A 25,164-nucleotide genomic window follows, 5' to 3' on the forward strand; every position below is an offset into this window, starting at 1 on the left:
ACCATTTACACAATTTCCTTTCTTTCCTTCAATCTCTTCATTCTCTCTGGCCATGGCTTCTTTGGCAGCCTCCACCGCCGCCGCCTCCCTCGGGGTCTCCGAAATGCTGAGAAATCCTCTTAGCTTCTCCGGTGCCTCCGCTAGATCGGCTCCCTCTGCTTCTAGCCCGGCCACCTTCAAAACCGTCGCGCTTTTCGGGAAGAAGCCCGCTGCACCATCCAAGCCGAAGCCCTCCGCTGTCTCTCCAGTCAATGACGAGCTCGCCAAGTGGTATGGTAAGTCCAGTTCCTCTCAATAAAGTTTTATACACATAAATATCAATACAAATATATGTCACGTTCTCACGGTTGTTAGTAAGTTTTAAGTTAATATCTTGTGTATTAAGATATGATATCAAATTTTCAAGAATACTATTTTGTAAAATTCTATACCAAATTTGTTAAAGTAAGGAATGTGATGATTACTTTACAACAGGTATCTTGATTGTGTTTTTTCAACATTAATTAGGTCCGGACAGAAGGATTTTCTTGCCCGATGGGTTGTTGGACCGATCGGAGATCCCCGAGTACTTGAACGGAGAAGTCCCCGGCGAGTATGGTTCAATTTTTTTTTGTCCTCCTCACCTTTATAGTTCTCAGTTTAGACTCCAATGAAAAGTGAACTAAAACACATTGTTTTGTCTGGTTAATTACAGCTACGGTTATGACCCCTTTGGACTCAGCAAGAAACCAGAAGACTTCAGCAAGTAATTAAATTTATTAATCTACAAAACAAAGAGTAATTTGTTCAATAATTATATGAAGGCTTAGTGAAAGAGTGGTGTTTTTGGCAGATACCAAGCATTTGAATTGATTCATGCAAGATGGGCCATGCTTGGAGCTGCTGGTTTCATCATCCCTGAGGCCTTCAACAAATTCGGCGCTAACTGCGGCCCCGAGGCTGTCTGGTTCAAGGTCGATTTTCATCTCTATTTAAGATCCGTTTGATAACAATATTGAGTTGTGGTTGAGAGAATAATTTCCTTTTTGATTGTCTGTTTTTGAAATTCATGCTTGTTTCTTTTTCTCTCATTTTTCTTATTATGCTTTCCAACTTTCTTAAAGAAACATTTTAATTCTTAGTTAGATTCCAAACATAAAAACAAGTTCTAAAAACTACTTATTTTAGTTTCGAAACTTAGCTTTGTGCCAATAACATTAGTAGAAAATGAATAGCGAAACAAAGAAACTTAAAAAGTGAGATAGTATTCATAAGCTTAATTTTCAAAAACTAGAAACGAAAACCTAATACTACATTTGATAACCATTTAGATTTTTATTTTTCAAAATTAAGCTTATAACTACTTTTGAAATGTGTTTTCAAAATCTAATCAGTATTTTGAACAATAAAGAAAGATGTTTTTAAAAACTTGTTTTTGTTTTTAGAATTTGGATTAAAAATTCAAAGGTTTACCTTTGAAGATGAAAATGATGGTAAGTAAGTTGGAGAGAAGAAAATTGACATAAATTTTTACCAAACAAGACCTCAAAAGTTATTAGACATAGCGTATGATTGAACTTGGAAAGAAATGTGAACTAATTTGTATATGAATAAATTATGGGGCTATGCAGACTGGAGCTCTGCTTCTTGATGGAAACACATTGAATTACTTTGGAAACAACATTCCCATCAACCTCATTGTCGCCGTCATTGCTGAGGTTGTTCTTGTTGGTGGTGCTGAATATTACAGAATCATCAACGGCTTGGTACGTAAATTCTATAATATCTTTACATGATAACACAATAAGAGATCTTATGTTCAAACTCTTGTGATGATATTTTCTCATACATTAATATTGATAAAAATCACTAAGTTAATTACTCTTATTTATTTTGGAAACAAAAAGAAAGATGTATCGAAAATATATTAAACTGGTATAAGCTTTTGAGTTCAATATAAAGATAACAAATATTACCGTTTTGTAGAACTTTGAGGACAAGCTTCACCCGGGAGGGCCGTTCGACCCGTTGGGGCTAGCGGACGACCCGGACCAGGCAGCGATCTTGAAGGTGAAGGAGATCAAGAATGGGAGATTGGCAATGTTTGCAATGCTAGGGTTTTACTTCCAAGCATATGTGACAGGAGAAGGGCCAGTGGAGAATTTGGCAAAGCATTTGAGTGATCCTTTTGGAAACAACTTGCTCACAGTCATTTCAGGGAATGCTGAAAGAGTTCCAACTCTTTAAATCAATGAGTGGATTCATTTTAAAGCCACAAGCCAATCCCAAGTTTGTGTATTGAAGAATGAAAATCTTGAATGCTTTTGTAAATTGGTATTGAGACTATTTGTAGCCCCTGACTACTCACTCTTGCATTTGAAAGAGATATGAAAAAGGAGTTAAGATCAAATTTTTCTATCAAATGTGACTGAGAATGGTATCTAACTACACTAACTAGTATGAAGTTCATGTTCATGGGTTGAAGTAGGTTGGGTTGTTGAGTAATCTTACCCGAGCCTTCGAGTTGATAGGAATGATTTGTCTAATATAACTCAAGTTTTCATTCACATCCTACTTAATCCATAACTTTTGATTAAGTTGAATTGATCTTGTTTAAACATATTTCTAATGACAATCACAAATGAGAGAATTTTAGATCAATCAAACTCAAAAGCATGTAACTTGAAAATTGATCAAAATATTAATTAATAAGGAGTTCCTTGTAATCCAACATGAAAGTTGCGGAATCTAATCTTCCTTCAAAACTTAACAAACTGATGAATCTACAAAAACAAAAAGGATTTAAAATGAAATTAATAACATCTTCAATTTTGGAGCTCCTTCTAAACTAACCACAACCAGAAAATAGACTAATTCGATCATTAGTAATCAGTACATGTTTTCTTCTTTCACCCCTATTGGTTGTTCTCAATATTATGATCCAAGTTTTCAATGCATCTCTTTTTTTTGGTGTATTAAAACCTTAAACATTTTAACTCCCACTCAATTACTAATGCACAAACTAGTTAAAACGCTTAAATCCTAAGGTTCCTTGATTTAGTTTCATTATTATTATCCTTTCTTCTCATTATAGTCTATATATGCTTTGATTGAATGGATAGTTTTAGAGATTGAGAAATAAAAGAAGGGGAATAGGAGAGTATTGAAAAAGAGAGAAAAATAAAGGTAAAATATGGAAATGTTAGATCACAGGTTGAAACAAAGAAAATGGAGGAAATAGAAAAGGGATGCAATGAAGTGTAGATAAATGATTTTCTTCTATATACCAAAAGTAAGGGCACTTTTTAACCTTTTTTTTTAACTGTGAAAACGTATTAAATTTGTAATTGATTAAAGTTCTGTAGGATCATATTTACTAATTAATTTCTCATGTCATTAGTCAAGTCGTTATTAATCCTCGTAAATGGTTGGATTTATTTCACTAATGACCCAAAAATGTGCAAAATTACAATACTTGGACATAATCTTTACTTTCATAAATCAGCCTTCTCAAGCTCTATAATTGTCTCTATAGGCCGTCTTTTATACTTAGGCATTATGACTTTACGGCGAACCTTATAGGGTCTCCATACTTATCCAAATGAACTTATGGTTTGATGGCCAACCTTATGGGTCGATCTCTATACCTAAACATTATGATTTTATGAACGATTCTCTCTATTTATGATTTTATGATCGACTCTATCTAAATAAGTATTCACTTTTGCACCAATAACAAAATTATTTTAAAAAATCCATACGTACCAGATAAGGTACGAGTAGATGAACCAATTCCAAGTGGCATTCCAAGAGAGTTATGAACATGAGGTTGATAATTGATATGGCCGTTGCTTTTCCTCTAGAAGAAACCCAAAAAATAAGGGAAATCAAATAGTGCGGATTTTGGGAATTGGGATGGCTTCCGCTGTGAGCGGCTTCTCATTACTAAATTTAAAGCCACACCCTCTTCTCAGTAAACCTACAAACGTTTCTTTGTACTTTGGGAAAAGGGCACCGTCTCTTCAAATTCGAGCAGATTCCATGGCTACTGAGACGCTGGGGATCAAAGTTGAGAAGAATCCACCTGAATCCAAGCTTACCGAACTCGGCGTTCGTAAATGGCCCAAGTATTTTATTTCTCTATCTTGTTTCTTGCTTTTTTTCTCCATTTAGTCGTTGCAATGTCATTGTTTCTTCCCCCAAATTGTTGTTAATTGTTGATGTTAATGACCCATGTTGTTGTTCTGTTAATCATCGAGCCTTGATATAAACGATGTTAGCAATTTTGGAAATGGGTTTCAATCTGTCTGAAGAGTTGATGAATGTTGATAAACAGATGGATAATGGCGTGTTTGAGGAGTTCTTATTTTGATCTTTGACCACTTCCAGCTTCTGGGTTGTAAGTTGTGCATATTGTCATTTCTCGCTTGGCTCTTAGCTGGGTAGCTAAGAACTAAGAATCACTGTGGGTTGGTTTAGTGGTCAAGAAGAGCCAATGTAAATAATGAAAAATATGGAGATAATGGATCATGGTAGCCACCTAGGTAGGATTTAATATCTCACGAATTTTCTTGACAACCAAATGCAGTAGGGTTGCACAAACTAGCATGGACACTCACAAATATCAAACCATAGTGTATAATATATTTTAGTTTAAATACTACTTTGATCCTACTTTTAGTTTTGGTTCATTTTGGTTTTCATATTTTCAAATGGTTCATTTTGGTCCCTATAATTTTAGCTTTGGTTCTATAATTTCAGCTTTGGTTCATTTTAGTCTATATACTTTTAAAAGGTTCATTTTGGTCCCTATACTTTCAGCTTTAGTTCATTTTAGTCTATGTATTTTCAAAATGTTCATTTTGGTCCTTGTACTTTTAAAAAGTAACTATATTGGTCCCTTCATTTTCAGTTTTACTTTATTTTTAGGGGATCAACATGGTCACTTTTGAATGTTCAAAAACCAAAGTGAACAGAAGTTAGAAGTACAAAGATCAAAATGAACTAAAGCTGAAAGTATAGGGACCAAAATAAACATTTTAAAAATGCAGGACTAAAATTAACTAAAGTCGTACTTAAACCATATATTTTTCTTCAAAATCTTCTATCATTTATAGTTTTACTAGCGTAAGAATCACTGGCTTTAGAATAAGGTTCCAATTCCAAGAGTGTTGGAACAATTTCCAAAATACAATGGGAGAAGGAGTACTCTAAACATAAATATAACGGCAAATTGACACACAAAATATTAATAAGTAAAAACAAGGGTTTAGAAAGCCTGTTTTGGGTTGGCGCCTGTTTCTGAGTTTTGTCCTTAGGGAAGATGTGTCCTAACTAGCATTGAGTTATTCAGCTCGCCACTCCCAAGATTCAACACCTTTGAAGTGATCTTGTATGCAACTAAGTTGTCTAACAAAGCTTGTTTCCCATTTATGCTTAGTGAAAGGGAGAAAAAGAATCACTTCTTATCGAATAGAGTCAGGAGACTTTGATTGATAACTAACAACTTCGTGTGGAAACAATCTCTGAAACTAAAGCAACTCGTGGTTACATACTTTGTGTGGTGGTGCAAAATCATAGACTTCTACTGAAAAGACATTAATTTCTATGCCTATTGAAGCTATATTGATTTCAGACTCAACTAGTAAGGAGGAAAAATGGTTGAAGTTTTTTTTTTAGAAAAAAAACATAAAAACCGTTAAGAAGTTTAAGTTTCAGACTCAACTAGTAAAGAGGAAGAATGGTCAAGATTTTTTTTTTTTTTTTGAAACATGAAAGCAGTTAGAAGTTTAATTGATAGTGAAGATGTGCCTATATTTTATGATAGTCAAGCTACATAGTTAAGACTAATAGTAAAATATATAATGGGAAAAGTAAGCACATTAAAATTAGACATATCTATCTATTAGATGATATGATATTAAATTTACGTTCACTCACCAATTTAAGCTGATAGGTCAATTAGTGATTTAACATAGTATCAAAGTATGTGGTCCAGGAAGTCTTGTGTTCAAACCCCACAAAAAGTAATCATGTTGATTTTCAAAATGGATTGATTTCAATCCTTGTAGGTTTTTATGCCGTGAAAAAGGAGAATTCTGAAGCTAGTGATCCTGGCTCTAATAAAACTATTGCTGACAAAAAGCTTGAAGAAAAATAATACAATCATGGTAATATCTTGAGTGGTTTGTCTAAAAGTCACTGTTTTTAAAATTTTCAATTCAACTAAAATTTCCATAAGATTATATACTCGTGGCCTTAGAAAGGAAGTATGGGTCAAAAGGTATATTATTAGAAAATGGATTGATTTCAATCTGTCTGACCTTATAAGTGATACCTTTTAGACCTGTGTCTTTTGTTTGTATATTACAAACCAATTAAAATATATCAATAGAATTTTAAATTGTCTAAAAGAAGGTTGAAAAACCTGAGCTGGAGAGATACTTAGGTTTCTCATAGAAGCATATATGTTGAATATTTGGTTGGTTTCATTGTGAAGTTAAGACTGAAAACTGGATGTTAAACTGTAAATTCGATAGGTGGGGGTGCGGGCCGAGCAAATTCCCATGGACATATTCGGACAAAGAGACTTGCTATCTGCTTGAAGGAAAGGTAAAGGTTACTCCTGCTGGATCAGAGGAATCTGTTGAGATTGGCGCTGGAGATTTGGTTGTGTTCCCAAAGGGAATGAGCTGCACTTGGGATGTCTCAGTTGCTGTGGATAAGCACTATAACTTTGGTTAGTTGTACAATAGAACTTGGTGTATTATCTCAAGCCTTTAAATGTTGATGAACTCCATGACTGCTTTTCTTGTTGAACCAGATTTGTAGGTTCTATTATTGAATTGCTTCCGGAACAAACTGAGTTTGATATCAAGATCACATCTGAGATTGCAGGTTGTTGTGAACTTGTGATTGTCATGCTCCTAATTAGAATCTAAGTTTTTCTTGTATGTTATGAAACTCCAAATGATTGGATGAAAAATTCTTGCCAATAAACAAGAAGATTCAAAGAACTCAATCTTAGAAATTTCAATGCCAGTTTGAAATCAATCCAGGGAAAGTAAAAATTGAATTACCTTGATGATCAAATATCTTTGAGGCATGGAAGACCATTGGTCTTTGTTTTTGAGATATGAATCATCCCACGAGCAAGATTGATTAAGTCAAGCATGGAAGTTAAAACTACGTAGAATTGCAATAAACAATGTGTGCCTTTTGTACGGATGGCCTAAAACATGGATGCAAAGGAAATTTGACTGTTTTAGGATGCAAAGGAAATTTGACTCGCTTTCTAAAAACTAATGTTATATAACTTTTTGTTGGTCTCATCATTGCGAATAAAGAAATTACTCTATTGACTTGTCATTTTGAACTTTTGCTCTTCTTGCTCTCGTTTCTTCTTCATTTTTGTTCTTTTTTTATTTTCCTTTTGTCTGTTTTTCCTCTCAACCAAAAAAATTTATAAAAAGAAAACATATGAAAACATAATACTAATGTTTGATGTTAGTTTAAGATGGAATAGTGATTTCAAAACTCAAGGAGCTCAAATGATCATGTTCATGAAGGTTGGAGATGAAGACGAAAGAGAGGAAACATGAAACAAACTTTTTTATTATTTTTGTATGAAGGACAACACAATAACTTCTATCTCTTGTTCAAAAAAAAAAGAAAAAAGAAAAAAAAAGAAGATAATTTCACTCTAAAGGTCATAAAATTAGTTCCAGAAAGTGGGTCATCTCTCATTTCAACCCATTTTTTAGGATTTGTGTATAAATTATCTTCAGATTTGTCTTACAACCAAGATGACTTTATATAGCTTTCATAATATAACCTAAATGTCATAAAGCTCTAAAAAAAAATGTCATAAAGAACCACCAACAAAAGGTAACCTAAAACATAACTCAAAAGCTAAAAAGCTAATTGACCCCATATATTCAAAATTTAATGGCTTGGTTAGCCTAGTAATGATGGTAACTTTCCACGAATAAATGAAGCTCAACTTCATGAATTGATGTTTGACTTGCATGAATGAAATTTGAGATGCATTTGAGGTCATTGAATACAACTTGAGTGCCTTCAATCCAAAATGACTTCATTTAAATATAACTTGAGTTAAACTTTGATTTGTCATAAATAGCGTTCGAGTGCATTTAATGCTAATCCATTTTGCTATAAACTTGAACACATGATTAAGTCGCTTCACTCGTATCACTAGGCATAAGTGACAAAGGGATAAAAGAAAGGATATAAATACATCAATGCCAGGCCAATACAAGTCCACTTGAATGGAGGGCTATTTATGAAGACTATAATAGCAATAGAGAGAATCATGGGAATACTTGAGACTTTCACAAACTAAACAACTTTGGAAAAATGGAGGATTATAGTTTGATTGCTAGTGCAAAATTGTTAATCATAATGACCGTGATAGATAATGGAATATCAAATTATAGACCAAGTGAGAGTAATTTTTTGCTAGTTCCAAAATAGTAATTAAAATGATAATTATAAACAATGGATAGCCAAGTGATAGACTAAATGATAGATAATCATAGACTACTATTATCTATTAATAGATAATCATTTTATTGTTGCTAGTTGTTGATAATTCTTTTTCTTTTAGATAGTCTATTATGATACATAAACTAGACATTGTTATTGAAAATTTTGTTGCTTTTAGATAGTTGTGATAGACATTGTTATTAATATCTAAAATGTCAACGTTTATCATTAATAAAATCTAATACAAGTCTATTATTGATATACGTCAATAGAAGTCTATCATCAATAAAAATCTATCATTGATAGAGGCGGATAAAAATCTTTCATTGTCTATCAGTGATAGAAACTGATAGAGGTCGATAATTGGTATTAGTGATAGAAACTTATACAATCTATTATTGATAAAGATTGATACGATAGAAGTCTATCGATGTCTATTAATTTTTTTTTCTATTTCGGTAAATAGTATCAAAAGTTCAAAGCAAATACTTCAATGACTAAATTTATAATTTATTAAAAAATAAATGGAAAGACATCTTGATTGGCAGCTATTTCTTTTTCATTTTACAGATTATTTAGACATTGATGGTGTGTTAGCCTAAATTATGAATGCATTTTTCTTTCATCTTTCCTAATGCAATGACCTTAATAACCTGATCTATGTGGTGTTACAATGGGCATAATTACACCATATATTATGAATGTATTTTTTTCCCCAACCAAAAAAAAAAAAACATAAACCAAAAAGGGAAAATGTATTTCATCAGAACTGTCGTGGTTATCTTGACGGTTTCTATATACTCGCGGCTCTTGATGACAGTTCCTGCAACTCAACCACCTCCATATTTTCCTACAAACAAATTGTTTGTATCTCAAGTAAGTTCCATAAGATGCTACAAAGAACAAAATTCCAACTATTCTAAACCTTTCTTTATGATTGTTGTAGCTTTTAAGCAACTATGTTTTTAGAAAAATCATGTGTGAAATTAAGTAAATTAGTGAAGTAAAGCTTGAAACCTAAAAAAGAAGGTATTAAAGTTTGATAAATAAATACTAAATTATCTTGTTCTAGTTATAATAGCTAAAATAGACCTATTACTAAAACTTTGATTACTTTTGTAATATATAATTCAAATAATGGTTTAGAATAATATATTTTGTTTACTCTAAATTATTTCTTAAATACTAAGGGAGATAGTTTATTTTAAAAAAAAATCAATATGATGTAATTGTTTTAAAAATAGAAGATATAGATTTGATTAGGTGAGAAAGAAATAAACATATGAAATAAATCTTATTTAAAAAAATAAAAATAAAAATAAAAATGAATTTACAACCGCATCTGATTTTAGGAGAATCCAAAAAGAGGGTAGGAAACTGATTTCAAAATAGGCATGAAATGAATGTATTCTTAAAAGTGATGTTAAGAGATTTAATCCCAATCTGTTTTACCAAACAAAAAAAAAAAACAGTTAAGATTTACTTTTAATCGTTTTTATCCTTTCCAACAGCAACCCCAAACGTACCCTAAAGCCCAAAAGACTATTTGACTTCAGTTTATAGCAAATCATTTTCCCTCCCAGAATGAAAGCCATATATGAAAAAAAACTGGTACCTGTGATTCTTTCAACTTGGTCTCAGCTAGATAGCGTTCCAACGCTCCATCCCCACGAAGAATTTTGCCTCCACATCCTCTCGAGTTTAGCGAGCCAACAGACTCTTCATCAACGACAACGGCATCTACTCTTTCGTTTCCAGTCTTAACATCTGGAATCTACACATTTGAGGAAAACAAATGAGCTTATGTCATTAATGAACATTCAAGGACCTCATTGCCATATTGAGATGGATACTTTTAGCCTCAATACCTCATACATGGCTTCTGTAAGAATGCTTTCCAGTATGGCTCTTAGGCCTCTGGCACCGGTATTCTTGGCCATTGCTTTCTGGGCAATCATTCTCAATGCTTTTTCTGTGTAATGTAGCTTCACCTGGAAATTGAAATGGTGGTTCGACTAAGCGGGTCTGTTCGCCATAATGATAGTGGAGATGGAAAGGGAAAACGTGGAAATTGGTTGCATGAGAAAGTAGAAACTCACTTTATTCATGCCAAACAACTTCTTGTATTGCTTACCAAGAGCGTTTTTCGGTTCAGTGAGGACCTGTTAACAACACCAGGTCGAAAATGCCAAAGAGAATCAACTGAATGCATAACATGCATACGTATTGCGTATTTGAAAAGCAATGGAGCTTTAGGAATATCTTATATTGATACATGTGCGACAAGGACAATTCAAACAATATTTTGAATAAATGAAATTGTCAAGGCCTATTAGGTAACCATTTCGTATTTTATTTTTTAAAATTAAGTGTATTTCCTTTCAATAACTTGCATCTTTCTTTAAGTACTCCTCCAAAATCCAAAAAACAGAACTACTTTTTTAGTTTTCAAAATTCGGATTGGTTTATAAAAATATTGATAAAAAGTAGATAACAAAACAAGAAATTTAGAGGTGGAAGAAGTATTTATAGGTTTAATTTTCAAAAACTAAAAACCAAAAACAAGTAATTATCATACATGCCTAAATATTAAACTTTTGTGATATAGAGTAGTTGGAATCTCTATTAAAAAATTTCTTTCAAATGTAGTGTCTAGATTAACAACAAAAATAAAAAGAAAGGAAGGAAGAATTAATAATACCTGGACAAGCTGATCCTCAGTTAAGGCTAATAAACTCACAAGAATTGGAAAACGCCCTATAAACTCTGGTATGAGACCATATGCTACAAGATCAGAACTCTCAACCTGGAAGACATCAAATAGAACATTTAGATGATCTTTAAAGGAATTCTGACCATTTCGTTAAAGGGGAAATGAGATGTCGTGCCAAAAATAAAGTAATATGCATTGATTATAAATCTAAAACGTGAAATGAATAAATGAATGCAGAGTTTTAATGCCAAATGCCAACAAATCCAAAGGGCTTTCATTCTCACTGATTCCAGTAATGACGATGTAACTGCAGCATTTGTCACCCCGCCCATTCTCATGTTAGCACGAACAGGTGCTCCAAAACCAATAGAAGAATCTTGCCGTCTGATCAGTAAAACAAACCATTTTAGTATTGAGAAAGCATCTTTAACACCGAAAAGGGATGAGAATTCATGGCAAAAAATATTGAATAACCTACCTATCAGAGATTGTCTTTTCTAGATCTACGAATGCTCCACCACATATAAACAAAATATCTTTTGTATCTATCTGCAGATTTTTTTCAACTCGGTTAAAACTAAAGAGATAATATCTCCAGAGGAAAAGCCACAAGTTTAAACATTAAAAGGTGGCGAAGACGCTTATGAAACTATATCTGGAAAAAAGTAATCCCCATCCACAAGAAAATAAATACAGCAGAAATTGAATGGGCCTAGCTGTCCAACCTAAACCAAAAACCTCTAGCAATCAAAGAAATGTCTTCTATCCTATATATAAAATAATATTTTGAGGAGGGGGGAGGGGGGTGGGGTGGGAGGAAAGGAAAACCCCCAAACAAAGAAACTAGAATTCAACTCTGAATCTCTTTAATGAATATTTCCAACCAGATTTTTTCTAATTATGATAGGGACTTCCTACAGTTATCTGAGCTCGTCTCAATTACAATAAAGAGCAATAAATTCAAATGTCAAATAAGTGATAGATTGAAGACTTGTTTATGTACTTGAAGACTTGTTTATGTACTTTAACAGCACAAAAGGTACATTATAGTCCACGAGGTAAGCATAAGAAAGAAATCCCTTGTACAAAGAATTTGTACAATCACACAAAATTCTCTTCGATTCTAATAATTACAAGAGCAATCTTTCAAAGTTTCTATACTAATTTTACACTCTTTTCTAGCTTGGTATCATGGTCCCAACACTTTAACGATGGCCGACCAGAAGGCATCTCTTCCCAATACTCTTTTCTAGGGGATTTTGGATCTGATAAACTTAAGTTAAGGTTTTGCCTTTTTGATGGCATACCCACTCAGATTTAATGATTGACTTAAACATTCACCCAGACTACCATACACAGTAACTCTCTCTTTACCCATCGTTTACTCAAGAGTTGAACGTATGCCCACAACATGCAGACACATGAAGCCATGAATGACCCCAACCCTATGCTCCTACGTAGTGGAATTTTGCTTCTTCAGGTCTCTTCTTCCCTGTTTACACCACCTTTATGTGTGTATATGTATACATGTAATACAAGTAAAGCTCTACCTAAGCAAAGACAAACAAATTTCTTCAGAAATATCTGTTGAAGAAAAACAAAGGTTCTAATAGATTACACAGATTCATGTAATCATTACCATACTAAACTTTAGCTTCTAAAAGGATTATCATGAAGAAATGTTGCAAGACACTGAAACACTTGCATATAGGTGAACAAAAGAAATTTGAGAGAGAACTTTTGTATATTTACCTGAATGTTATCACAGCGAGGATGTTTTCTTGCCCCCTTCTCAGGAACGTTTACTATCTAGACAACAAGTCATACCCAGAATTTAGTATATTATGAATTTAGGATGGGGAAAATATACGGCTAAAAATAGTATAAAAAGATCCATATTCTTTTTTCCATTTTGTGGAAATTAAATTACAATTTGTCCGTGAGATAACAGAGTGGGAAGGTCAGAATTAAGAAGAATAACAAGGTAGAAAGGACAACCATCTAGATCTAAAATGTTAATGAACCTACAGATAGACTGGTTACTCCAATATTTTTTTTACTTTTTTTAAAACTAGAAATGGACTTTTGAGACTAATGTTCAAAAGATATAAACTCCACAAGGGAGTGAAAATAAAACAACTCAAAAAACAAGACATAATATAAAGATTAAATCGAAAAATGAATGCATTCCAATTTCCAGTTGAGAAACAAATATCTTGAGAATAGAAAGCTTAAAAGGGCTTTACAATTCTAATAGAGATCCATCAATATGATTTTCTTGTTCGACGATTTAAATCTTCAAATGGCAACATAAACAAATTCCAATATTCCATAATCCTACAACGTACCACTAAGCAAGAAGCTAAATTAATTAGTTGAAAACTTTCATGAAAAAGAATGTTGGAAAAAATAAATATAACTGTCAGCAGATGTGAAGCTATCATACTACTGTATGTACGTTGAAGGGAGAGAGAGAGAGAACAAATCATACAATATGTTTCTTAGTTCCTATAGTGTTTAGGGTTGAACTAAGGACACGGCTTAGAGATTGAATCCTCAAGGACCCACGTAAGAAGGAATCCCTCCTGCTCTGCACTACCTTCTATGGAGGAGCCACATAGTTTTAAACCGTAAGATGTACAAGAGAGAAGTGCGAAAGTATTTTGAATTGATGGGATATGTAGAATTTTAATCACTATCCAACAGTTACTAAAAGGCATTGTGGCAGTTTTATTCAATAATTTTCTCCTATCACGAAGTCTATGACCAATTATTGAGTATTAGTAATAGTAACCATATTTTATAGCTCTAGACTGAGACTCCAAAGTTTTGCAAAAGAAGTATCTGCACTCGAGTTGTTTTCTAGGCCTTCCAAGTTTTTTCCACATCACAACATCCTTAAAAAGAGATAATACCATTTGCTCCAAATATTTTGATCATAACTAACCTTTTCATTACAAGAAACTGTTATTTTCTTTTATTCAGGACTTTGGGGAACTCAAGGCAACAAGCTATGGAAAATAAAGAATAAAAAATCATCTTTGGTCCCTACACTTTGATTTGTAAAGATTAAATCCTTGTACTTTCAAATTTATAATAACTTTAAGTCTTTTGAGTTTTATCATGTAACAACTTATCCGCTCTACTTTCAAATTTGTAACAATTTAGTCCTTATACTTTCAATTCGTAACATTTTCGTCCCTATCGTGAAAAATCTAATCAATCTTAATTTTCAATTTCGATTATGTAAAGATTTAGTCTTTATAATTTACATACAAACTTGAACCTTTATCAGTTTATCAACCTACGGTAAGAAATTTCATTAAAACTTAATAATATTTTTCATGATAGGTACTAATATGTTACAAATTGTAAAGTAAAAAGACGAAATTGATATTTATCGAAGTTCAGGGACTAAATCCTTAATAACTTAATTGTTACAATTGAGACCAATGATAGGTAGACTACGACAACCATCTAGGAAGGAGAAAAGGAAGGTCTGAAGCCCAAAACTAAATAAAAAGAGGTATAATCCAACAAAATCAGACGAAGATCATAATTACTAAAAAAAAAAAAAAAGAAAAAAAAGGAAACACTATAAAACTAACGCCCACAAGCAGCCAGGCATTAAATCAAGTCCCCATGGACTTCCTCCCTCAATCGCTTCACCTCTTCACCTCTTAGGATCAAAAGGTAACAACCTAAGGGCAAGAGGTTGAGAAGAACCCTCCCTAAAGAGCCTTCCAATGGTTAAAAATCAAGAAGATGCTATAGTTACAAAAGAATTTGGTGTAATTAGTACACAACCAAGATGCTGAGTGTTGAATAACTGTCCAAAAAGAATCAAAAGCATAATTATCTTCAAAAATTCTGTTATTTCTTTCCTTCCAAATGCACCATAGGAGAGATCGAGTAGCACATCTCCAAATGATTTTACCTTTGCCACCGAAAGCAAAGCAATCCAGCCCCTCAGCCATCCAGTCATCAACCCTGTTAGGTAGGCAGCACTCCAGCCCAAAAGTTCTGAACAGAAGAGCCCAACCTTTGTGGCAAAGTCGCAGTGAAGGAACAAATGGTCCAAGGACTCCTCAGACTTCAAGCAGAGAGCAAATGGAAGGGCGAAGGGAAGAGTTTTTAAGCTTCCTTTGAAGTTTCTCGTGAGTGTTTAAGCTTCTATGAGCGAGGGACCCCAAGAAGAATTTAACGTTTTTGGGAATTTTGAGCCTCCACACAAGAGATACTAAAGAAAGGGCAGGGTTCTCTTAGTGAGGTTCAAAAAAGTAGTTCTAGTACTAAACTTCCCTGAGGCATCTAGCTTCCATTTGAGGCGATCATGAGTATCCCGAGGTATCCAAGAGTTTAAGGTTTCCAAAATTGCCACCAAATCACCCAACTCTCTATCAAAAACTCGTCTTCTGAGACCCAAGTTCCAGGAATGACTAGAAGCACACCAACAATCCGCAATCACAACATTCTTTTTTAGAGATAAAGTATAAATATCAGGGATTTTCAGCATAAGGGGTTGAGAGTCACACCACTTGTCTTTCCAAAAGCTGACCAATCTCCCATCTCCCACGGTAAACTCAATGAAATTAAAGTGCTCTTTAAGCTTTAAAGTGTTGGCCAGAGTCTAGATTCCCTTCCCTTCTAAGGCTTATTAGAAGACTAGCCGAGAACATCAACCCCACATGTGGCCCCAATAACACGTCTCCAAAGAGTGTTTTCTTCATGACAAAACTTCCACAACCATTTCATAAGAAGCGCGGTGTTCTTCTGACGAAGGAAACCAATTCAAGACCACCAAAGTGGAGGAAGATGCCACACTCCAGTTGACAAGGTGGGAAGTAGGATTACAGGGCCCCCGGTCCAAATGAAGTCTCTAATGATCTTTTCCAAACAATTAATAGCACAAGTCGAGGCTTGCATAAGAGAGAAAAAGTAACAAGGGAGAGAGTCAAGAACCAATTGAGCGAGTGTTAGTCTACCACCCTTTGAGGGGGAGATCCCTCTCCATTTGTCTACCCTGATTTTAAACCTCTCCTCAAGAGAATTCCAAGCTACCTTAGCGCGTTGTGTTTCCCACCAATAGGGAACCCAAATACGTGAACAGGAAAGTTTCCACCTTGCACCCAAACTTCGCAGCATAGCGATCCACTTCCTCATTGTCAAGGTTTAAACGGATAAGAGAGGTTTTAGAGACATTAAGGAACAGGCCCAATCTCAAAAGAAACAAGTTTAAACCAATAAGAGAGGTTTAAACCAATAACCTCTTCACCTCTTTAAAAACCTTATTATTCCTCTTAAGCCAGATACCCCCAAACACCTAATAATAATAATACTGATTATAATAAATAAATAAGAGAACCAATTTGCTACAACCTATTACCTTTCTCATAAAAAAGGCAAACACAAGCGGACCTCCTAAATCATAGAAAACCAATCTCTCCTCCAAGCAAAATGTAAACCAAAAGCTTTATATCATCTGCTGCAGATTGACTACAGAAAATGACAATCACGTAGAAGATGGTGAAGGTCCTCCGATAGCCACCTATAGAGAATGCACCATTGCAATTGTAATTGCAATACAAAGCAAGAGCAGAGTTAGACCAGATCCATAGAGTTAACCTGATCGTGAAAAACTTGCCAAACAAAATTTGTCCTTCTTCAGGATTTCACTTCCAGATTGCAGCAGAAGATGAGGTAACCTAGTGAGGAGTAGGAATAACTGGTAACTGGGGATTCCACTCAACACAGACTGGATAAAAATGAGTCTTGTATGTTTCCAATTAGACAGCCTTTTTTGAATCTTGTATGAGACTAGGATTCTAGAAAACCTGACTCTGCAAATTATCTCCTAAAGGAAGCCCAAGAAAAGAGAACGGAAATGGGTTCACCTCACATCTAGCCAAAGAGGCCCAATAACTTAATATGGTAGAGCAACAATTGAGACCAATTATAGAACTTTTACTCCTATTAATCTTAAGGCCAAAAATAGCTTCGAAGAACGACAATTATCCATTATGGTCAACGAAACAACTCTCATGGCCTGAACAAATGAAAAGAGTGTCATTGGCAAACTGAAGATGTGTCAAATGAATTGACTACTTTCCCACCTTAAAACCCTCCAACACCCCATTTATTCATTCCAACTGACACAATTCTACTCAACTCATTATATCTACAATAAAAATAAACAGTAAAGGCGACCCTCTTGTCTGAGACCCCTGGAAGCAAAAATCTTTCCAATAGGTCTCCCATGACAAAGATCGAGAAGTTTGTAGACCTTACACAATTAAATATCCAGGATCTCCACTTGAACTCAAACTCCTCCAACACTATCTAAGAAGTTCCAATCCACATGGTCAGGCGTCCTGAAAATCGACTTGGAAGATAACCCCTTCTTCTTTTCACTGCCTATAGTCTTCATTCTTTAATGACTTTGTAAGCTATTAACAATTGGTCTAAGATTTTCCTGTTACTATAAAAGCACCTTGAGAAGTAGAAACAGTACTAAGGAGGGCCGTCCTCAATTATCAGCCAAAGTTTTCAACTTCATCTTACATAAACTCATACAGGCTAATCGGTCTATAAGCTTTATCTTTCTCAGGGATAAGGCACACCTATGACTCACTCATTCCAGAACCAATAATAGCCCCTCATGAAATTTAGTGAAAACCTTCCAGAAGTCCTCTTTAATACACTCCCAATTATCTTGTAAAAATGCCATTGTGAAGCCATCTATCCCAATGGATTTATTATTGTCATAGCAAATAACACTTTGTGAATTTCAGCTAGAGTAAAAAGGGCCTCCAAACCCTCGTTCTCTTTTCCTAGATGAGGATCTGGTCTAAACATTCTACAACGGTCTAGAGATAAAAAATGTACATTTAATAAACGTGTCCTAAATTCAAAAAAATAAAATGACGTGTCGTGTTTGTATCGTGTCGCGTCCATATCCGAACTTCTTAAGATTATACCTCCTACCTGTCACCACATTATGAAAGGAGGAATTTTCAACTCCATCCAATCGGGCTTTGTCTGGTCTCGAGCTTATGTTCTCCCTCCCCAATAAGGCTGACAAACTCGCTTTTAAAGTAAACTCTCTCCTCTCTCAACTCCCTAGGAGGAATCCTATCCTCCTCCAACCAATCCATGCTTCTAACTCGTTCCACAATCTCAGCCTTCCTCGTTCTTAAACCACCAAAAGCAGGCAGATATGAGAAATGATATGGTACACTATATGTAAACCATTAAATATAAACCAACCCACTAAAACAAGAAATTGCATGTTTATGGACATATTACGATAAGCATCTCCAGTTACAAAGTAAATTAGCTAACTGACGCTAATAGTAAAAGCTGCACACAAAAAAGATAAAGAACCAAAAAAGATCACAATCTGAGATGGCATAACTATTTTTCCTTGAACACGTTAAATTGGGAAAAGTAGTGCACTGCAAGTGATAAAGTTCAATCAACTCACGGTTCCTTCTAGCATCTTCAATAATGCCTGTTGAACACCCTCACCAGAAACATCTCTGCTAATATTTAGACTCTCAGCCTGAGAAGAAGGATACCAATTACAACGTTTATGTTGATATAGTGGATCTCGATAAAGAAAAGATATTGATTAATTGAAGAAACATGAAAACCTTCTTTGTTATTTTGTCTACTTCATCAATGTAAATCATCCCTTGTTGAGCTGCTTGTACATTGAATTCTGCTGCCTAAATCAATATAAAATGTGCATCAATATTAGCTGCTCTTAGATTAGGAGGCCAGATCTGGATAATTATAAAGTACAAGGACAGTTCAACGGGGAGAGAGAATATTTAGGTAAAAACCAGATGTCTTGCACTGAAATTGTCATCAATCATCCAATCAGTTTAACAAAATGATGAGGAAACGACATAGACCTATTTCTCTCTAAGAGGAAAGGCATATAATCTTGCAAAAGAAAAAAGAAATATGGTGACAGTTTCAACCAGCATTAATTCAAGAGCATAGAAACACTTCAGCAATCATAAAGTAAGATTGATAAAGAATACAATGCAATAACCGGAAATAGAGATGAAACTTGGTTATGAACTTTTCTGTACAGTAACATTTTCTCAGTTTGTTGAGCTAAATTATCGGGCATTAATACACCACATCAGCTCTCTCCTAGTAGAATGAGAAGAAGAAATGAGGGTTTGGCCAATTTTTCAAAATTTTCATCTTCATAGGAGTAGAGAAATTTCTTGAGCTCAAAGTTTATCTGAGCATTAATACTAGCACTCTTAATTCAATAAAAAAAAAATAAAAAAGAGGAAAACAGACCATTGTAGCAGAAATATGAAATAAATAAAACTACTATACAATGCAGAGATAAATGACATAAAAATCCGACCACAATTTGATAAAGTCAGCAAACTATGAGGGAAATTGCTAAACATTTAGTCAAGGAAATTAAACATCAAGCTTACAGCAAGTAGCTTGTACAAAATTGATTCAACGTCTTCTCCAACATAACCAGCCTGCAAAAAGTAAAAGCATCCTCTCTTAATTCAATAACAGATCCTTATTATTATTATTTTTTTATTGAAATAACTCCTTCCATTGAGAAAATGAAAAGAATACAAGGCCATACAAAAAACCAAATTCACAAAACCCCACTAAACAAACCTTTATTATTTTGAGAAGAAGCTAATATTGTATTGTTGAAACAAAAATTAATTTTTCAAACCAGCGTTGGAGGATCAGAGAACATGGAAAAATGAAGAAAATTAGTGCAATGTGTGGGTTCTCTACTATCAAATTAAAGGATTGTTTCTACAATTATTGTCCCGCCTCCCTTTTGAGAAGAGACAAACAAAAGGATAAGGCACCCTTTAATGAAAACTGAAAAGCTTTATCATAGAAACGATGGACTATGTAGGGTAGAAAATTTTGGACAAATAGGAGACTTCTAGCAATGGAAGGAAGGAAACCCAACTAAACTCAAAAGCGTTCCCATAACCTCCAAGCAAGGTGTAAGGGGGAAAAAGGATCGTAGGTCTCCATTGTTTTCTATCAATGAGTGCATATATTGAGCTACTTTTATAGGTGAACAGTCAAATATAATGGAATTGATATCCGTATCTTCTCTTCCTCCGAGCAAACCATGCAATTCCACGACAATCTTCATGTTTTAGGCACCTCATGCAATAATCAAGCCATATCCCTTCACGAAAAGACCAGCACACATCTAATGGAATTAGAAGCCCAGAAATTGTGAAGAGAAGTGGATTAATACTGAAAAGTTTAATGATGCCATTGGAGCCACAGTACCCAACACTTAACCGTACAGTTCTCTTTGATCTCTCATTAAATTTCTGCACAGTCAACTTCCAATTTGTGGGTTACAGCCACCTAAATCCATAAATAATTATAATCTTCCACCCGATCCCAGTGGGGATTACAAAAGAAAATACATATATTTATGAGTGGTCTACATCCATTGTCTACAACTTTCCTTCTATCTTTCACACATTAGTTACTAATTTAGTTCTTCTTTGGGTTCAAAGCAGTATTTTATCTTTTCATAAAAGAAACATTGGAGAACATTTCAACCCAGGCTCTCAAGGACCTCTCTGGGCAAGCAAAACTTCATACTCTGGAACAAGAAAAGCTACATTGGCCAGAGTTTTGAGATAGAAAAAACAAGTTTCTTAACATTTTTAAATCACATCTTCCACCTTCAAACATTGCTTAAATCAGCTAAAAAATGAAGTAGGAATACAAGAAAGAACTAATATCCATAAAGTTAGGGCATCTCCATCTGACATAGAAACACTCTCCCATTCTTTACCCTTCAGTTGCTATTCTCTTATCTTGTTGACTTTCAATCTAAGACATACCCAACTATTTCAAGAATTCTGCTGCAATTGAGCTACTGCCTACTAGCTACCCCTTGTTTCAAAAAAGGAAAAAAAATGAAAGAACGAGAAATAAATTTTGTATCAGCAAAACTCTAAAATGCTGCAGACTTTCCCAGTCCCAAGAAGCTAAGAATTTTTATCGATGTGGCGAGGCTCAAGTTCATGACTTCATTAAGAAATTACCAAGTTTAGGAAGTCATATATAGATGACCATGGAATTATCCACAAAGAAAAAAGGGCACAATAAGATGACTAGAATGTGCCAGAAATTCATAGTAAACATATGAACATCATATGTTATGGTTTCCTACAAATCACTAAGAGGGAATGAAAGAAAGAAAGAAATTAACCTGTGTTAAAGTTGTAGCATCAGCAATGACAAATGGCACATTCACAAATCGAGCCAAAGTCTTTGCAAGGAGTGTCTTACCTATATTACAATTTGCAAAGTAGAACAGATCTTCAATACATTGAGGATGCATAGTATTATGCCAATGACAATCAGTGTCAATATATTGGAACTTGATAAGTGTAAAAGGTCATACCAGAGCCTGTTGGGCCCATCAAGAGAACATTGCTCTTTTCCAACTCCACGTTATCATCATCGTCTATCATATCTTGGGGACCTGATTCAGATCCTGACCGGCTACACAAATCCAAAGCAACAATAACAGCTAACTCATAGACATGGACTGAAGGAAAACATATTTACCACATAACAATTTTGATGCATTTGTTGCATCTTAAATGCAAACGTTATAAGAAAAACTAACCCTTTTTGCAAGGAAGCATGATATATTCGTTTGTAATGGTTATGTACAGCCACAGAAAGTACCTGATAAAGATAAGAGAAAGCGGACTTTGAAATTTTACAATAGTTCACAAAATAATATTGCAATTAATCAGCGCATGATGATATAATTTCTTCTTGCCATAACAATCACCTAAATTTTGCAAAAATATATTCTTCAGCACTGGACATCATAGCTTACACTCATTCACTCCTAGTTATCATCGTGCTAGATAGTAGTCAAACTTCAAAGACCAGGTTACTGGAGAAATTTAGAAAGAAACTAAAATATGACGAGCTAGGCACAATTAACTTCATGATAGCTGATTTACTTGAGTAATATCACTAAAGAACCTCTAAACTGAATGAAATGCATACTAATAATAATTCCATCAGATCACTGAAAAAGGGTATGCAGACCTTCTTGGCTTTTTCTTGGCCAATAACAAATTTATCCAAGCCCTTGCAAATCTCTTTTGGAGTGGGTAGATCCTTCCCCAAATTCGATCCTCCCCACTCACTCTTCTTCCCATCACCAGTGCCATTCCCACCAGAACCCGAGGTGCTTCCATTAGGACCTGTAGCACGAACGAAGTTCACACCAGGCGCAAATGGCGGACCTGGAGGAGAATGCACCGCCAACCCATTAACGGGAGGCGGTCCAGGAGGCCAATTCTCAGGCGGTTCTCCACCATACGATCTCGCAGTTTCTAAAAACGAGACTCTCAGCCTACTATTCACATAATTTTCATCTGAAAAACCAGCGATGGCATTACCTTTACCATCTTTGGTAGTGATCCTTCTTTCTGATGAATTCTTTGGTTTGGAATTCAGATTGCCGATCTCGATGAAGCTGCCCTGTAGAGGAGCGATCTTGTACGGACGGAAGTAGTAAGCGGTTTTGCAATTGGGGCACAAATTAACGGCCTCGTAAGCTTCTCTTCCTCCACCAGTCTTGGGAGGAGCATCGCCAGAAAAGGAAAGAGAGGAAGAAGGAGGATTGAGGGTTGGGAAATGGCGGTTAGAGAAGAGGATATCCATATGCTTAGAACAACGTGGGCAATTGGCTTCGGCCCGAATCTTACGGATTGGAGTACCTGTATTGTTGGTCTGTGAATGGAAATCATCAGAACCGGACCCGCCGTTGTCCCATTTATACCGTTCCTGAACGCCGATAAACGACTCCCGCCGGCGATGACTCGAAACATGAAGATAATTGAGATGGGTCGAAATGGGGCAAATCTGGGTCAAACGGTAATGGTGATTTGAGAAACAGAGCAGCCTCCTTATTGCCTTCAACTTCTTCCATTTGAAGATCGCACTTCCACCACTGCCAGACATGGGTAAATTTGTATATAACTCAAAAAGCTAAAGAATTAAGACAGTTCTTCAAGAACCCAGATGAAATCCAATTCAGTACAAGCTCTAAATCTCGAGAAAAGAGAGAGAGAGATATATAGATGGACAAAAAGTGGTAAAAAGTGCACTAAAATGAAGAAAGAGTACAAATTTCGCTATGAGATTGTTAATTTATTGAGAGAGAGAGAGATAGAGAGAGGTGTGGAATATTTTATGATTGAGAGGATGAGAAGGAATGTGGGATTTGGGAAAGAAAACAGGGAGAGGAGCGAACAGAGGAAGATGAAATTGGGAGAGTTTCAAGGACGAACTCTCATCGTATTCAACTGCTCATCCACGCACAAATTTCAGTTCTTAAATGGATGAGATTGTGGATTTTTCCTAATTTATGTCTGAATTTATTTCAACTCTTAATCAAATAAACCCCACTGTTTTAAATATTGAGAAACATGCAACATATTATATCATGTTCAAGAAGAGAGGAAAAAAAAATAGGAAAGAACTTTTTAAAGCATGTTTTCTCTGTTTTGTGATTTGACCCCATTTTTTTTGCACAGTGACACTCCAACATGATTTTAGGAATTAATATTGTGAAATTACATTGCATACTAAATACATTTTAAGAAAGCAAAATCTTAACTTCAACTTTTCTGTAATTATAGGTGTGGAATCACATAATAATCACATAAAAATTCAAATTTTCAAACAGAAGTTTTTTACCTATTTGCAAAAAAAGCAAAACCTAAGCATACGCGCCTAATTTTTTTATTTTTTTTTAAAGTTGCAATTGACTCATTAATATTTGTGTTTAAAACAAATTGATTTGAAATTATTAAAATTAAATTTTATTACTTGACCATCTACTAAAAATGAAAGAAAAAATATGATATTTTAGTTTTTGAGTTGTTTTCAAATATAAGAAAAATTAACCAAAATGTCTACAAATAATAGACCGTCTATATGTGATAGACAACAATAGATTATTATCTGTGTCTATTGATAGATACATATAGTAGTTTATTGTTGTCTATCGTGGTCTATCACAGATGATGATATTTTGCTGTGTAAATATTTTTAGCTGATTTGTTTTGGTTAAAATAAAATTTCATACTTTTTTATTTTTGTACTTATAATTTTGCAAAATTTCCCTTAATAATTATAAGATATTTAATTAAATTTTAATTAAATAATTAGAATATTCCAACTTATCGATTGTTTAGGGCTTCTCGATACATCTCGTCTCGAGATTTGAGTAAGAAATGCAAAAAATCCAAAGGTTACGTAATCTTCTCTAATCTTTCTAAAACTAAAAAAGTCACATTACCAAATATTACATAATTTAAAAAAAATTTAAAAAGATAATTGGTGAATTATCAATATATTAATTTAGAAATTTGTGTAAATATAAATTGGAGGTAAGATTTGCAAAATTTTATATAAGATTTGGGATATATTGCAAGAGAAAATTCGAGAAGAGGTAAGAGTTGGTATAAGATTTGGATAGATTGCATATAATTTGAAAAGATTATATGGATCTCGAGGTTAATCCCAACAAAATAATATTGAAATTCTACATACTTGAACTTTCTTGATGAAATCTTAGGCATAATTAATACCGAAATTCATATATTTGAGCTTTTTAAAAATGTTGAATCAATTTGGACTATCTAATTTGAAAATATATAAGATTTGGGAAGATTATATAAAAAAAAATAGCAAATCTTGATGTGTAATCAAGGGAGAGGTACAGCCCAAAATAATGGATAAGTTAGAAAATTTTGATTTTTTTTTTAACTAAATCTCGAAAGTCAATCTCGCCTGAGATAGACCGAGAAAAATTATTTTTACGAGTTTTCAAAAAGGATGCTCGTTTTTTAAAGTGAAAACTTAACCGTGTTATTTCTAACCATTCCTTTATA

General features: G+C 34.3%; 3 protein-coding genes across 5 annotated transcripts; 2 read left to right on the forward strand and 1 right to left on the reverse strand.

The window, feature by feature from the left end:
* LHCB5 (light harvesting complex of photosystem II 5) lies at positions 1–2,403 on the forward strand. The gene is made up of 6 exons (XM_039034015.2): positions 1–275; positions 508–592; positions 695–745; positions 833–953; positions 1,611–1,745; positions 1,966–2,403. The coding sequence occupies exons 1-6, from the start codon at positions 53–55 to the stop codon at positions 2,224–2,226; spliced, it is 876 nt and encodes a 291-aa protein (XP_038889943.1). The 5' UTR covers positions 1–52; the 3' UTR covers positions 2,227–2,403.
* A 1,199-nt stretch (positions 2,404–3,602) lies between these two features.
* LOC120079700 (RmlC-like cupins superfamily protein) lies at positions 3,603–6,999 on the forward strand. The gene is made up of 2 exons (XM_039034016.2): positions 3,603–4,106; positions 6,519–6,999. Exons 1-2 carry the CDS (start codon positions 3,895–3,897, stop codon positions 6,721–6,723), a joined length of 417 nt encoding a protein of 138 aa, XP_038889944.1. The 5' UTR covers positions 3,603–3,894; the 3' UTR covers positions 6,724–6,999.
* A 1,971-nt stretch (positions 7,000–8,970) lies between these two features.
* LOC120079736 (ATP-dependent Clp protease) lies at positions 8,971–23,672 on the reverse strand. 3 transcript variants are annotated; one of them, XM_039034087.2, is made up of 16 exons: positions 22,663–23,624; positions 22,307–22,464; positions 21,870–21,931; positions 21,642–21,742; positions 21,447–21,526; positions 19,663–19,713; positions 18,850–18,924; positions 18,681–18,758; positions 12,950–13,006; positions 11,676–11,746; positions 11,482–11,581; positions 11,186–11,290; positions 10,584–10,646; positions 10,353–10,475; positions 10,100–10,258; positions 8,971–9,334 (listed from the first exon to the last, which is right to left on the reverse strand). In XM_039034087.2, exons 1-16 carry the CDS (start codon positions 23,225–23,227, stop codon positions 9,278–9,280), a joined length of 1,905 nt encoding a protein of 634 aa, XP_038890015.1. In that variant the 5' UTR covers positions 23,228–23,624; the 3' UTR covers positions 8,971–9,277. The 3 variants fall into 3 exon arrangements, with proteins under 3 accessions (XP_038890015.1, XP_038890014.1, XP_038890013.1); XM_039034086.2 differs by having other exon boundaries at positions 22,307–22,596; positions 22,663–23,587; XM_039034085.2 differs by having other exon boundaries at positions 22,307–23,672.
* Positions 23,673–25,164: the final 1,492 nt, after the last annotated feature.

The sequence above is a fragment of the Benincasa hispida genome, chromosome 6 (assembly GCF_027475165.1).
Source record: "Benincasa hispida cultivar pf3 chromosome 6, pf3_genome.v1.1, whole genome shotgun sequence".
In the NCBI taxonomy this organism is placed as follows: Eukaryota; Viridiplantae; Streptophyta; class Magnoliopsida; order Cucurbitales; family Cucurbitaceae; genus Benincasa; species Benincasa hispida.

What these genes read in the sequence shown, in the direction of transcription:
- LHCB5 (XM_039034015.2), top strand. Translation starts at nt 53, where the DNA reads ATGGCTTCTTTGGCAGCCTCCACCGCCGCCGCCTCCCTCGGGGTCTCC. An exon ending in CGAGCTCGCCAAGTGGTATG is followed by an intron (nt 276 to 507) that starts GTAAGTCCAGTT and finishes AACATTAATTAG; the next exon opens with GTCCGGACAGAAGGATTTTC. An exon ending in AACGGAGAAGTCCCCGGCGA is followed by an intron (nt 593 to 694) that starts GTATGGTTCAAT and finishes GGTTAATTACAG; the next exon opens with CTACGGTTATGACCCCTTTG.
- LOC120079700 (XM_039034016.2), top strand. Translation starts at nt 3,895, where the DNA reads ATGGCTTCCGCTGTGAGCGGCTTCTCATTACTAAATTTAAAGCCACAC. An exon ending in GGCGTTCGTAAATGGCCCAA is followed by an intron (nt 4,107 to 6,518) that starts GTATTTTATTTC and finishes TAAATTCGATAG; the next exon opens with GTGGGGGTGCGGGCCGAGCA.
- LOC120079736 (XM_039034085.2), bottom strand. Translation starts at nt 23,227, where the DNA reads ATGTCTGGCAGTGGTGGAAGTGCGATCTTCAAATGGAAGAAGTTGAAG. An exon ending in GATGGGCCCAACAGGCTCTG is followed by an intron (nt 21,527 to 21,641) that starts GTATGACCTTTT and finishes ATTGTAATATAG; the next exon opens with GTAAGACACTCCTTGCAAAG. An exon ending in TAGACAAAATAACAAAGAAG is followed by an intron (nt 18,759 to 18,849) that starts GTTTTCATGTTT and finishes CCTTCTTCTCAG; the next exon opens with GCTGAGAGTCTAAATATTAG.